General features: G+C 39.2%; 1 protein-coding gene across 2 annotated transcripts; it reads right to left on the bottom strand.

Moving 5' to 3' along the window:
- Positions 1-764: 764 nt before the first annotated feature.
- On the bottom strand, positions 765-12,853 carry ccdc135 (coiled-coil domain containing 135). Of its 2 annotated transcripts, XM_056383998.1 has the most exons (18): positions 12,705-12,853; positions 10,911-11,047; positions 10,319-10,478; positions 10,076-10,201; positions 9,077-9,271; positions 8,322-8,465; positions 7,635-7,853; positions 7,372-7,509; positions 6,305-6,374; positions 5,949-6,077; positions 5,576-5,704; positions 4,945-5,165; positions 4,000-4,212; positions 3,742-3,852; positions 3,132-3,242; positions 1,862-2,056; positions 1,326-1,465; positions 765-1,087 (listed from the first exon to the last, which is right to left on the bottom strand). In XM_056383998.1, exons 2-18 carry the CDS (start codon positions 11,045-11,047, stop codon positions 1,000-1,002), a joined length of 2,526 nt encoding a protein of 841 aa, XP_056239973.1. In that variant the 5' UTR covers positions 12,705-12,853; the 3' UTR covers positions 765-999. The 2 variants fall into 2 exon arrangements, with proteins under 2 accessions (XP_056239973.1, XP_056239974.1); XM_056383999.1 differs by lacking the exon at positions 765-1,087 and having other exon boundaries at positions 1,372-1,477.
- Positions 12,854-13,030: the final 177 nt, after the last annotated feature.

Raw genomic sequence — 13,030 nt, 5'->3', positions numbered from 1 at the left:
CCTGTATCTTTGAAAACCAAAAACAAAGCCTCATTCTGGTCATAGAGCAAAACTTCAACTGCCACATCAAATAAAAAACACACCCTGCATACAATCCTCTTAAAAACATAGCAAGAGGATTCATGTTCAGGGAGTACTTATAGAGACATGTCCATGCTTGTCAAAAACACATCTCTGACTGTCATCTGGTGGTCTGCTAACTGTTCCCAGGATCCAGTCTAAACATGGAGAAGCAGCATTTAGTGACTCTGCACCTCAGAGCTCAAAAACATTTCCAGAAAACCCACCCAGACATTAACGGCTTTTAAATCCAGCTCAGATCCTAAGCATTCATTATGTCCCTGTGCTATATTTACTAAACAGGTTCTCTCTTTTATTTGCATTTTTATATATGAAATGTACTACAAATAAACTTGCTTTGGGAGTCACCTGAAACACTGAGACACATTAGGACTAAAGGTATCCAAGTCAAATTTCATGTAAATCCAGCTGTTGCTTCTGAAGATCCTTTACTTAAGTAAAAGCACCAATACAAGAACTTTAGAAATGCTCCATTACAAGTAAAAGTTCTGCATTGAAAATGTTATGTAAGTAAAAGTATGTAAGTATCAGGTAAATGTACCTCAAGTTTAAAAATAAAAGTGGTCAGTGTAGCGGAGTGGCTGTTCAACTATTGTATATCATATCATTAGATTATTCTATTCTATTATTAAAGCTGTCAACAAACTGTAGCGGAGTAAAAAATACAATATTTGCCTCTGAAATGCAGTGAAGCAGAAGTTCTTCAAAATTGTAATAAAGTAAAAATATTTCATTATATTACACCAGTGATGTGTTACAAATACATTCATGTATTTAGTGATTAGTGTTGCTGCAGTTATTCGCTCAGTTTTTTAACTTTATTATTTGAAAATAGCTGCTCTGGACAGGAGGGTAGAGATGACAGCATAGCAAAACCAGTTCACAAATAGAAAAACATAAATACTTTGAAACACTTTGTCAGTTGGACAGGTGAGGGGCCAGTCGAGGGTCTCGTCTCAGCTTCTGATCAAAAGCAAGGTATTTCTGAGGAGCTGCCTCCTTATGCCTGGATCAAACACACACAGACACACATAAGTAATCATACACACACCATCATACACACACCATCATACACACACCATGATCAAAATACTTTCTGTTCTTTTTTTTTACAGTAACAGCTAGCTAAGCAACGATTATGCATTATGCATCATTATGACTTTGGACTGTCTAAATGTGTGTGTGTGTGTGTGTGTGTGTGTGTGTGTGTGTGTGTGTGTGTGTGTGTGTGTGTGTGTGTGTACATGCTGAGCCGTTTCTTGGTGACGTGTATCTGCAGTGTTTTCTCAGAGCAGAAGCTGTGGTAATCTGCTTCCTCCGTTTGTGTCATGCTGAGCTGGTTCTCTTGGTACCACTGCTGTTTCTTCTGCAGCTCCTGCGTCACCTAAACACAAAGCTGTGTTTTCTTTATCACAGAGTTTGATTACAGCAGACTTGCAGTGTCTCTAAATCTTCTTGTTTATCCCAAACTCCCAAAATTTGTGCACATCATAAACAAAACTAACTCTTTAAGGCGCATGTGTCTCCTTAGAAAAATGTTGATACACTCCAGTATACTCAACCGTCAGATACACATAAAGCACTAGATAAAACCGACTAAGAATTGTATATAAAACCATGTGATTTGTATCTTTTAAAGTTAGATAGTAGTAGATTTACTTCCAGAAGAACAGTGGGAACAGTAGTGAAATGTGACACTGGCGATATGTTACATCACATCTCGTGAAGTTCCTGCAGAGGAAAAGGGCTGTGATCTACATCATGTAAGCTTGTGCTGTACCTTTTCGTAGCGTTCCTGAATGAGGTCGGCATGCTCCAGCAGTTTCTGTTTAAACGTTGTCAAACACTCCTGGTGGAGCTGCTTGGCGTCCTCAGCGCTCAGAGTCCCTGCTTTGTCCAGCTGGATCAGGATGACAGCCAGGATGTCCTTTTCCCTCTCCTGCAGCCACCTCTGCTCCTCCAGAGCCTGACGCTCCTGCAATAGCAAAAAGTGTTTTGTCTGTTTAAACCGAGGCCTTGTCCACACATACACATTTCCTTTCAGGGTGAAGATGTTCACAAACTCAGTTTTCTGTGTTGATTTGAAGACAGGGAAGACTGAGTTTTTGGCTTGTGTTGTCAGTGTTGTTAACCACTGGAACTGTGGTTCCTTGGTCTTATGGTTAGGGTTACAGGCCCAGACCTACAACAACATGCGTCTTCAGTGATGTGGTGGTCACTTGAGACTACTGGTGATCAGATCTCACTTCCCCGCTGCCACATATAAACAGGTTTGCGTTGATGTTTTTAGCGGCAGAAGGGTCCATTGTCAGTGTACTTGTGTGTGTGTGCCTGCATGTGTGTGTGTGTGTGTGTGAATGGGGTCTGATAATAAACTACAGCCCGACAGATTTATCAGTCGGCCGATATTGGCCTATCACAGATATATCGGTATTGCCGCATATATTCTCCTATATGCACTGATATGAATACTTTTATAAAAAACAAAGGAACTAATACATATACTGTATGTATATTTTATATATATATATATATATATATATATATATATATATTCTTTTTATAGTTATTTTATTCACCACTGAACTTTATCGTTACAGTGAACTGATGTCATTTTGGACAATAAAGTTTATTGTTAAATATCCTGCTGTCATTACAAATCTTTATCACAAGTGTTTTTATATATATCAGATATGTCAATATCTGAATTTTTTACTCCCTAATCTCGGTATCAGCATGAATTTTTTTTTTTTAAATGAATTTTATATATAGGAATAATTCAGTGGGAAGGTAAATAGATAAGATAAATAGGTAATATAAGGGTGGTAGGTATGTTTTTATACTTTTGTTGACAAAATAGCTGTCAAATTTGGAATCAACCAACACAACCATTTTCATATATAGTCTGTGTGTGTGTGTGTGTGTGTGTATGTGTGTGTGTGTGTGTGTGTGTGTGTGTGTGTGTGTGTGTGTGTGTGTGTGTGTGTGTGTGTGTGTGTGTGTGTGTGTGTGTGTGTGTGTGTGTGTGTGTATATGTGTGTGTTTCTAACCATTTCCTTTCTGCTGCTGCGAGCCCTGGCTGCTCCTGCTGTGCTCCATGGGGAGAAGAAAAGCTGAATGTTGTTCTCCTCCTCCTCTCTGCGGGCCACAATGTTTTGTACCTGCTCACACATAAGATTTAGAAGAAGTTTTCACATCCTCAACTGAGGTCAAAGTAACAAACATTAACTTACAAACTAAACTCACATATCATGAAACTTTCCCTGGTATATCACTGTGTCAGCCGCCTAAATGCACTGTTAGTTTTGGTCTGTGTGAAGCTACATGTCTGGGGACAAGGCACAGGTTCAGCCTGGCCCCCAGGTCCTCCAGAGCTCAAGTTAATCTTAAATTAGTTCAGAATAGATACAAGATGATTGACAGAGCAGAACACATATCCTCTGAGTCATATTCTGGAGGTTTGGTACGAAATACCATTGGCCATTGTGAATGATATGTTGGCTGAGGGAACATGTATAATTCCAAACAGGAAGGTTTTAGTGTCCTGTTTGCATTTTGAATATTTTAAACCATCACAGGATTTTCTTAAAAGAATGAGAAACATTGCAGATGTTGGGTAAATCTTTGTGTCTGAGTCCTACTCTAAACATCAATCGTCACCTCGTCCAGAGACTGTTCGATCTGGGCAGCCACCATCTTCTCATCCCTCATCAGGGCCACCAGCATCTCATACAGGGTATGGATCTTAAGAGGCTTCTCAGATGGATCCACCTTAACCCCCCCCCCACCGCGCACACACACACACAAGGGATGCAGACAGACACAGATGCTTTTATTATTGAAGTTTATGATCACATATGCAGCTCAGACACCGTGAAATCTACACTATGTATCATGCTGTGTGTTTGTTGTCTGTACCTGGAAGCTGGAGACCAGGTCAAATGTGAACTCCTCGGCCTTCTTTTGCTCTGTTGACTCTCGAGGTTTGATGAAGCTCCTCTTTGAAGGGATGAATCTGTGATCCTCTAAGTGATAGGTCACCTCAATCCGTCTTTGAGAGGGTAGGAACACTCGCTCGGCAACGTCTTCATTGGCTGGTTTGGCTCTGTCCCTGTGGAAACGCTCCACCACCTAACACACCACATACACACAGAAACAGACACAGACACAGACACAAACACACACACACACACACACACACACACACACACACACACACACACACACACACACACACACACACACACACACACACACACACACACACACACACACACACACACACACACAGGCACATAGGCATCCTGCCTCGTTTGTTGAGATGAAACAATATAACCCACACTACACTTGAATACAAAACAAAGTTGATCCCCCAAGTTAGACAGACAACAAAAAAAGATGTAATATCTAAAAAAAAAAACATCTTATTATTATATTATAGTAGGTGAATAACATGCATTGGAGACCACTATGAAAAACTGTATTGGTTACCAACCTAACTGTCCTGAACAAAACTAATCCGCCTGCTGGTTGTATCCTTCCACAAACCAGTCAACTTGCAGTTTACATCCATGACTGTCCAGACTCATATAATATAATGTAGTGAAAACTTTGAAGGAATTTCATAAAAGGCATTAAGTGTATTTTGTCATAATTGGCATATGAATTCTTGAGTTATGGCCAAACATGTGTTTTATGAGGTAACAGTGACCTTGACCTTTGACCACTGATCATCAAACTCTAACCAGTTCATCCTTGAGTTCGAGGGAACGTTTGTGACAGATTTGACTCAATAAAATCTGAAACACTGAACACGTTAATTAGATTTGTTAATTTCTTCACTTCTTGTTTACATATTTTTACCCGTAGCAGTTGGCCGTCCGGGTCAATGCACACATGTGGTTCTGAAATCTGAATGTGTCGGTCGAAGACGACGTGTCTGTAGTGGAGGAAGTCGGCTCTGTCCTCGAAGATCTCCGTCATTTCGCCTGGTGACACCACCCTCCGCACCACGTTGTCGATGCGAGTATTGCTGAACCCCATTTCATGCATGGCGTCTGCACTCAGGGACTTGAACCTGTAAACTGAACAAATGAAAGAGACTTAACATTGAGGGACTAGAATCTTCTAAAGTGTAAAACATGGACCTTTAAAGCCCATTGATTCCTGTTCACTGTGTTCCTGCACATTTTTCCTTAAAAACTCTACTTCGTCTTGACTGTGCTACAACTACAAAGCAGAACAGTAACTGGTTTTCACCATGTGCTCACAAGGATGATGAAGAAATAACAATGGCAGCAAAGAATCTAAAGAGATTTTATTCTACATGAAACAACCATTACTGAAGGAGAACTGAAAACATTCACACTTTGTTGTGAGTCTGGGTGATCAGTTCAGATTTTGTTTTAAATGTTTCTGAACATAGTTGGATCAGTTAAAGTGTGTCAGTGGTAATGTGAGGTTTTAACTGAACAGCAGCAGAAATCAGATTTACATAGAAGGTAGAAAGGTCTTCCCCGTTTGAAGCGTTCTGTGGTGAAGCTGTCGACCTTGTTGACCTCCCTCTCCTCCAAGTGGTCGTTCCTGTGTTGATACCACTCCTTCACCATGGCAACCTCGGTGCCTTCAATGCACGCACGCACACACACACACACACACACAAACACGCACACACACACATTACATCATACACAAACCTATTTCAATTACATAGACTTACATTAACAGCTGTTCAGTGCTCTGCTGTATCTCACTGTTACTAAAGACTGTTTTCTTCAGGTCTGATGGGACTGTGGTAAAAATACCCTATAACCCACTTGCAGAAAAACTTTATTTTTAGGGAGTCACAGCTTCTTTTCAACACTCACAGTCCAGGTCTTTGTAGGTCATCAGTCGTGTGACCAGGCCGTCTGGCCTCAGGTATGCAGTGAACTTCTCCACTTTTGCTTTTCTGTAGCGGGTCACCTTCTGTCCTCCCGGCCAGCGGGTCTCCAGGTCTGAGTGAGAAAGGACAGGCGGCAGTTTCTAGAAGTTTCACAGCATCGTGTGTTTGGGTTTGAGAAGGCATTAGTGTATGACTACAGCAGAATACTGAGACTGATCTATGTTTATATTTCCACTCTGCTACCTGCACTTTATTTGAATAACACTCAGAAAAACTAACAAAATATTAAAGTTTTAATGTCATGTTTGTCAGCTTTACAATCATGTGGAGTTTCTGTACCTTCTTTTGAGATTGTGATGTAATTGACCCAGGACCTCGGCATCTCAAAAACCCGGGGCTCCTCCTCCACCTTCAAAACCAATAACAACACAATGTTGGTCTTACACTTCACAACATTCATGTTCATGGCAAAATCATGTTTAAGTGACAATGCAAGTCTTTCTGTTATGTTTTTTTTGTTTTCAAAATTGGGGTACATTTAGGCAGTTTGTTTTTTCATTTTAAACCAAAATTCAGAAAATGGAAAATCAGACCATTTTTTGTTTTGTTTTTGTTGTCAGAATTAAAAACCAAAAAACAAGAACATTGAATTGGAAGAAACGGTCCAGTTCTGCTATTTGCAAATTCCTTTTTCTCAATTTTTTCTTTGTTGAATTGAAGAATGAAGAATGGTAGTTAGGTGATTGCATAATGTTACACTTTGTAAAATGGCTATTCTATCCTCTTGGCTTTCATTTTGAAATACTGTCCTTTACTTCCGTGCTACCTTTACTACCTTTCTTCATTGTTTTTTAATTTTTGGTTTAAAAGGAAAAACGAACTGTCAGAAAGTACACAAACCTTTCATCAGCTACCACCTCTTGGCTACAGTGGGTGGACCGGACAGCAATGTGCAGATGCTGTATCACCAGTAGAATAATTAGCATTATGACATCCCAGTTAAAGGTGTAAAATCATTATTTTAAAAAAATGTTTTCAAAAACTTTCTTTCCTTTTTTTTCATTTAGGTTCTTTATGTGCAAAATTTCAATGGGCATCAAAACAGGTGAAAAGTACTGAAGGGAAATGGACGTTTAGAGAGGACCAAGTAAAAAATGTGGGAAATGGTTAAAGTTTTAACTGTTGTTGTCTGTTTATTTCTTACTATCAACAAATCCCATGAAAAGATCTAAACAACCACGTGTTGCTCCGTTTGTTGACAATAAGAAAAATATCACCAGATTTATCCTACCTGCTGCCATCCTCTCTTTAGTCCTACCTGATCTGCTTCTGAGTCTTGGTTTTACACCAGAGCTGCTAGATAGGGCGAGGCATGAACATACACACAGAGAAACACACATACATACCTCCTCATCTTTGTTAATTTTGCTCAGCATCTTTGTCTCCTTTTCCTTCAAGACATCGAGAATAAGCTGCTTTTTGCTGGTTGCACCGAACAAGACTGGCTCCCACATGTTTAAATCTTCAAGGTCATACATCATATCCTACACACACACACACACACACACACACACACACACACACACACACACACACACAGAAAGCATCTATTGTCTCTATTGATTCTGACTCTAACAGTATATTACATCAGCAGTTGTCGTGGACTCACAGCGCAGCCATTCCTGCAGTCCTGCATGTTGACATAGTAGTTGAGATTGTTCCACACGCTCTCGATGCCCAGGAAGTTTTCGTGGTCGGTGCTGTAGCTGATCCCGGTCAGAGGGTCAATGAAGAAGTTCTTCTGGACGCTCCGACTTCCTGACAGCACCAGCACCCAGCAGTGCACCCGCAGTCCTCGCAGGGGGTCAGCCGTTCGCTGCTCACTCTCCTGTGAATGAGGGGGGAGAAGAGGTAGAAGGTGAAGGGAGGGGACAGAGAGAAGAGGAGGGTTTAACATCTCATTTAAAGCTTTACTGGATGGACAAGTTTCACTCAGTAAATCAATGCATGATAATAATAATTTTCAGTTTATTGCTGTGTCACTGGATGGGAACCTGCTGTAGCTCTCAAACGGACTGACAGGGCTTTCACGACAGTATTTAGAGCTGCAACAATTAGTCAATCAATATATCTATCAGCAACTTTTTTGAAAACTGAATGAACAGTTTAGACAATTTTCAAACAAATATTTGCTGGTTCCAGATTTTCCAGTGTGAAGATTGGATGATTTCCTTTATCATATATGGAATAAAACAAGATTAAGATAATTAATAATAATAATAATAATAATAATAATAATAATAAAATTTATTTATATAACACTTTTCACTACCAAATTGTGTTGGTGTCAAGTTACCTCCTGTAGTTTTTGTTTTTGAAGAAGTGCAGCTTCTGCTTCCTGTTTCTTCTTTTCTTGCTGTGTCAGAAAGTGACTCTTCAGCTCCCTCACAGGTTTCACTGTGTACTTGTTGTGCTGTGACTCCTGCTCTGAGATCACACTCTGCACATACAAACACACAGCACACACAACCAAACAGACACATTCATATGGTGGAACACGTACTCAGGTCCTTTACTTAAGTAACAATAATAATACAATGATGTAAAACTACTCTGTTATAAGTAATTCCTATATTTAATATTATACTTGAGTGAAAGTACATAAGTATTAATAGCAAAGTGTACTTAAAGAAACAAATGTAAATACTCATCATGCCAAATGAACCATTTAATGGTGTGATATTTTAATAAGATTATTGTCACAGATGCATTAATATTTAAGCAGTGTTTCCGATACCTACAAACAGTAACTAACCTGTGTTAATTTAAATGAACATGTTTCACATTTAGCAATAAGTGACACAAGAAACATTAATGCAGGTTTCAGCATTGGGGATTGGGGGATTTTTTTGTATGAAAAGTGATATGCAAAGTAACTACTATTTATAGCTGGTAAACAAATGTAGTGGAGCAGAAGTGTAAAGTTTTATAAAATGGAGATACTCAAGTTGGTACAAGCATGTCAGTATTGTACTTAGGAACAGCACTTAAGTAATTGTACTTAGATACTTTCCACAACTGGTATGTAGTGACCTGCAGAGCAGCACTTACCTTGACCTTAGTGTCCAGCAGAGGGCAGTCCTGCAGGCTCTGGTCGAGCAGACACATATCTTTGACTGCGTAGCCGCTGACACAATAGGCATCATAGTCAGCACCGAGCAGCAGGCTGCACAGCATGGTGGCAAATTCAAAACATGTGGCTCTCTGACTCTGCAGCACGGAGGTGGAGGAGAACAGGTAGCTCGGCTGGGGCAGCAAAACACACACCGTTACTATCAATCATACACACTGCAGAGAAGGTCAATGTGTGTGTATTTATGGATTTTTTTGTGAACACATACATCAGATCTATAGGCTTGATGTCTGTAGTACCAGAATCCTACAGCTTTAGCTCCTGTTAGATGTTCATATCGCACCACCATAAGTTCTGGGGCCAGATGCATAAAACTCTGTGTAGATTCATGACTAAAACTATGTGTACACACAAAATATGAAACGGTTTACAGAATGACTCACGGTAAATAATTAGGATATTAAACGAAATGGCGTAAGCATGGTTCTTATGTGTACAATCTATTCATACAACTGGCCCCTGGACTTTATCATTCTATCTCTGACAAAGTCTTGTATGTTGTAGACTCATGACTGCAGAATCACTAGTATTGTTCTAGATGTGGAGGTAGCGTCTGACAATCATGCTGTATTTGGGCCAGATTCGGGGAGCGGAACCGGACATATACAGGGTGCCAGAAGAAAACAAGCATGTGGTCCAAGTATAGGCTATTGTTAAGCAGTAAGTCATCTATATCTTGCCAGTGCTGATGTGAACAGTGTTTACAAATGAAAAACTGGTAGTTAAAGTAACTCCAACATGACATGAATGTGTTATGATGAAAGAAACTATTTAGCAGAGGTTGTGTTTTATTCCAGTTTACACCATCTTACAGTTTGGCCTGTAAAATGGTAAAATTGTGGCTACCTTTCCCTTTTAATAGATACTGAAAAATAATGGATGGATTTTATGTGCGCTAGTGTGTGCTACTTTCTGACCGGGTCGACAGGCGGCTCCAAAGGTTCCAGAGACAGGAAGTTAGCCACAAAGGAAGCACTGCCCTCCCAGGTGAAAAGTTCAGGGAAGATTGTCGGAGTGGGCCGAAGAGTCGTAGACACAAACTTCTAAATATCAGAAAAATATACGCTGGTATTAGACAGAGACAGGGATATGTATACAGTGTAGAGGCTAAGTGGTAGAAAAAAGAAAAGAGAACAAAGGTTAGTTTAGTTTAGCATTACCTTAACACCACATTCATTGAGAGGGCAGAGCAGCAGCGGCTTGCGGTCGGGATACAAGTGTGAATATTGACGCTGGAAGTTGTCGGCAATGGCCAACAGTCGAATCTCATCAGGAGAGTTAATCCTGTAGACCTTGGGATATGCCTCATCCAAGCTCAGGCTGGTGAGGCACAGCACGTGAAGACAGTGAATTATCATGTTCATGTGCTCTCATTCCATCATCACACATCCTGATGTAAAATTAGATGCAAAAAAATCTTAAATATTTATTGTCAGTAAGGTTTTTGTGACTTTAACACCAGCTGTTAAAATATCTGTACCTGAAGGGGATCAGATCAAGTCAGACGGTGAAATTTGGAAAAACTCTAAATAGCAGATAGTTCAATATTAGAGTCGGAACAACAGCTCAAAAAAAAAAAAAATAATAATAATAATGTACAGTAAAGTGGATAATTAATGAATTCAATCAAGTAATTTTTCAACCAAAAAAGCAAAAAATTTTGGTTCCAGCTTCTCAAATGTGTTTTCATTCCCGTCAGCTTCTAGTCTCCTTCTAGTGTGTGAGTTTGTATATGTGTGTGTGTGAGCTCACAGAGGCTGCATAGACGCTGAGACATGGATGTTACCGAGAGCCCCCTCCAACTCTCGGTCATCCTGCTTCTCCTCCTCTTCTTGTGTCTCTCCACTTTTAAGTTGCTCCTCTCTGTCTGACTCCAGCACAGTCTCCATCTTTGAGAAAAGTAGTAAATGTGTTTATAAGCATCTAAGTTAACACACACACACACACACACACACACAGCAACCCAACCAGGAAGACAGTTTCATGTTTTCAGTCTGGACTGGACACACCAAATACATGAGCTGACAAGACTAGACAACTACAGAAGATCACCTACCTGTCCTGTATATACCGGTTATATCCTGTTAGCATTTCCACCTTAACAAACTGTTTAGCAGATATATAAAGGATCAGACAGCTGCAAAATTTTCTCAGCTATATTCCCAAATCATCTGTGTGAGGTGCAGAACAAAGTGGTACAAAAACAGCTTTGTTCCTGATGCTATCACTGAGCAATGCTATCACTGAACAAGATGTAGCGACATTTGCACATTGACTGCTGAAGCATTATTTATTAGCACTATCCATTTTGGTTTTATACTTGCCTTTAACTTGGTTCTAGAGGTTACTTTATTTACTTATCTAATTCATTTATCTGATTCTTATAGTGTTGTGTCATGTTATGGTTGTTTTATAATCGGGTGCCAAACTGGATGTTCTCATCTTGCTGCAAAACAAATCTACCTACGGATACAACTAAGTAACCTGAACCTGTCCAAAAATCCAGTCATCACTTGCTCCACTCTGTAAATATCTTAAAGATTTTGTTAGCAACCTCAGTCTGATGTTCAGTCCTAGACTCAACTTCGAGACACACATCACCAAATTAATCCAGTTTTATTTCTTCCATCTTGGGAACATTGACAGAATTTGTTCAGTTTAAAGATATTGCTTTCATTTCCTCCCGATTAGACTCCTGTGATAGATAAGAAAATTGTACAAAATGCAGCTGCCAGAAGTCTATCAAAGAGCAGGAACAGATAGCATATGACTCCTTTCTAAAGATTCTTGCACTGGCTGCCAGTTGGTTTTAAAATTGATTCTATGATGTTACTCATTACATTTAAAGCACTGCATAAGGAAGCCGAGAAAAGCCTCTTTTTTTTCGTTATATCAAGATAACAAAGCTTGTTATCCCGAATCAAAGAAATATTATAAGGAGAAAACGATTTTTAGTATCCCAAGTAATGTAGTATCTCCTTAACTGAGGAGGACTGATCTTAAAATTATCTTGTATGAAAACACAGTGTGATTTCTGCCCGTTATTGAAATATTGTCTGATACCTTGATCAATGCTAGTCCTGACATTTTCAGTTTACTGTTGTGGAAGGAACTGACGGAGAACCTCACACTTGCAAAGTAAATAAACTTTATTATTATTACTATTATTACTATTAGCTAGTTGTATTACCATACCCAATTGTTTTCATTTTTTAAGTGGGCTAAATAGGATTTATTTATTTTATTTATTTATTTCTAACTTCAGTCGCCCCAGATACATTCATTTTCTATACATTCGCCCTTGTAGCCAGTATCTAGCTAGCTAACTATTTCCTAGCTATGTCCTGTGTGTATAAATGAATTCCAGTGTATTTTACCTGCTGTTAAAATAAATAAAACCGGGGCATTATTATACGCATTATGTATAACGAGTCAGGACAGTGGAAATCCAAACATTATCTCAAGAAACGGTTAAATTCCAAGTTATAAGTTGTAAATAGTGGTCTGGTTTGACAGGGCCGCTGAACGTCACAAAGTTTTACTCACCTAGTCTCTCTGAGTTTAACGGGTTTGGTAGAAAGAATAAGTTATTTTTGTTTGACTAAATTAACATTAATTCACGTAAATTCCTACTGAATCGTGAGAAACTTTGAGCGTTGTTCTTCCGTGTCCATGGTAACATCGAGACGCGATGACGTGACACTATGTTGCCTTCATGTACTCTCAAATAGGGGCGTAAATTTGAAAAAGAGGTTGTTAGCGGTTAGTGGTTTACTTTAAATATTTCAAAAATTACAATATATTTCCACTGTAGAAATAAAAACTGAATAGTACAACATTACAGTATAATATTTGTATTTGTTACTGACTTT

Source organism: Seriola aureovittata, chromosome 9 (genome assembly GCF_021018895.1).
Source record: "Seriola aureovittata isolate HTS-2021-v1 ecotype China chromosome 9, ASM2101889v1, whole genome shotgun sequence".
NCBI classification, from domain to species: domain Eukaryota; kingdom Metazoa; phylum Chordata; class Actinopteri; order Carangiformes; family Carangidae; genus Seriola; species Seriola aureovittata.
This window is presented reverse-complemented; position numbering and strand designations above follow the sequence as displayed.

Excerpts from the sequence above, each read along its gene's own strand:
- ccdc135 (XM_056383998.1), bottom strand. The coding sequence starts at position 11,047 with ATGGAGACTGTGCTGGAGTCAGACAGAGAGGAGCAACTTAAAAGTGGA. Across the intron at positions 7,510-7,634 it reads ACTGCAGGAATGGCTGCGCT|GATATGATGTATGACCTTGA; the intron begins GTGAGTCCACGA and ends GTGTGTGTGTAG. Across the intron at positions 5,705-5,948 it reads GACCTACAAAGACCTGGACT|GCACCGAGGTTGCCATGGTG; the intron begins GTGAGTGTTGAA and ends CGTGCATTGAAG.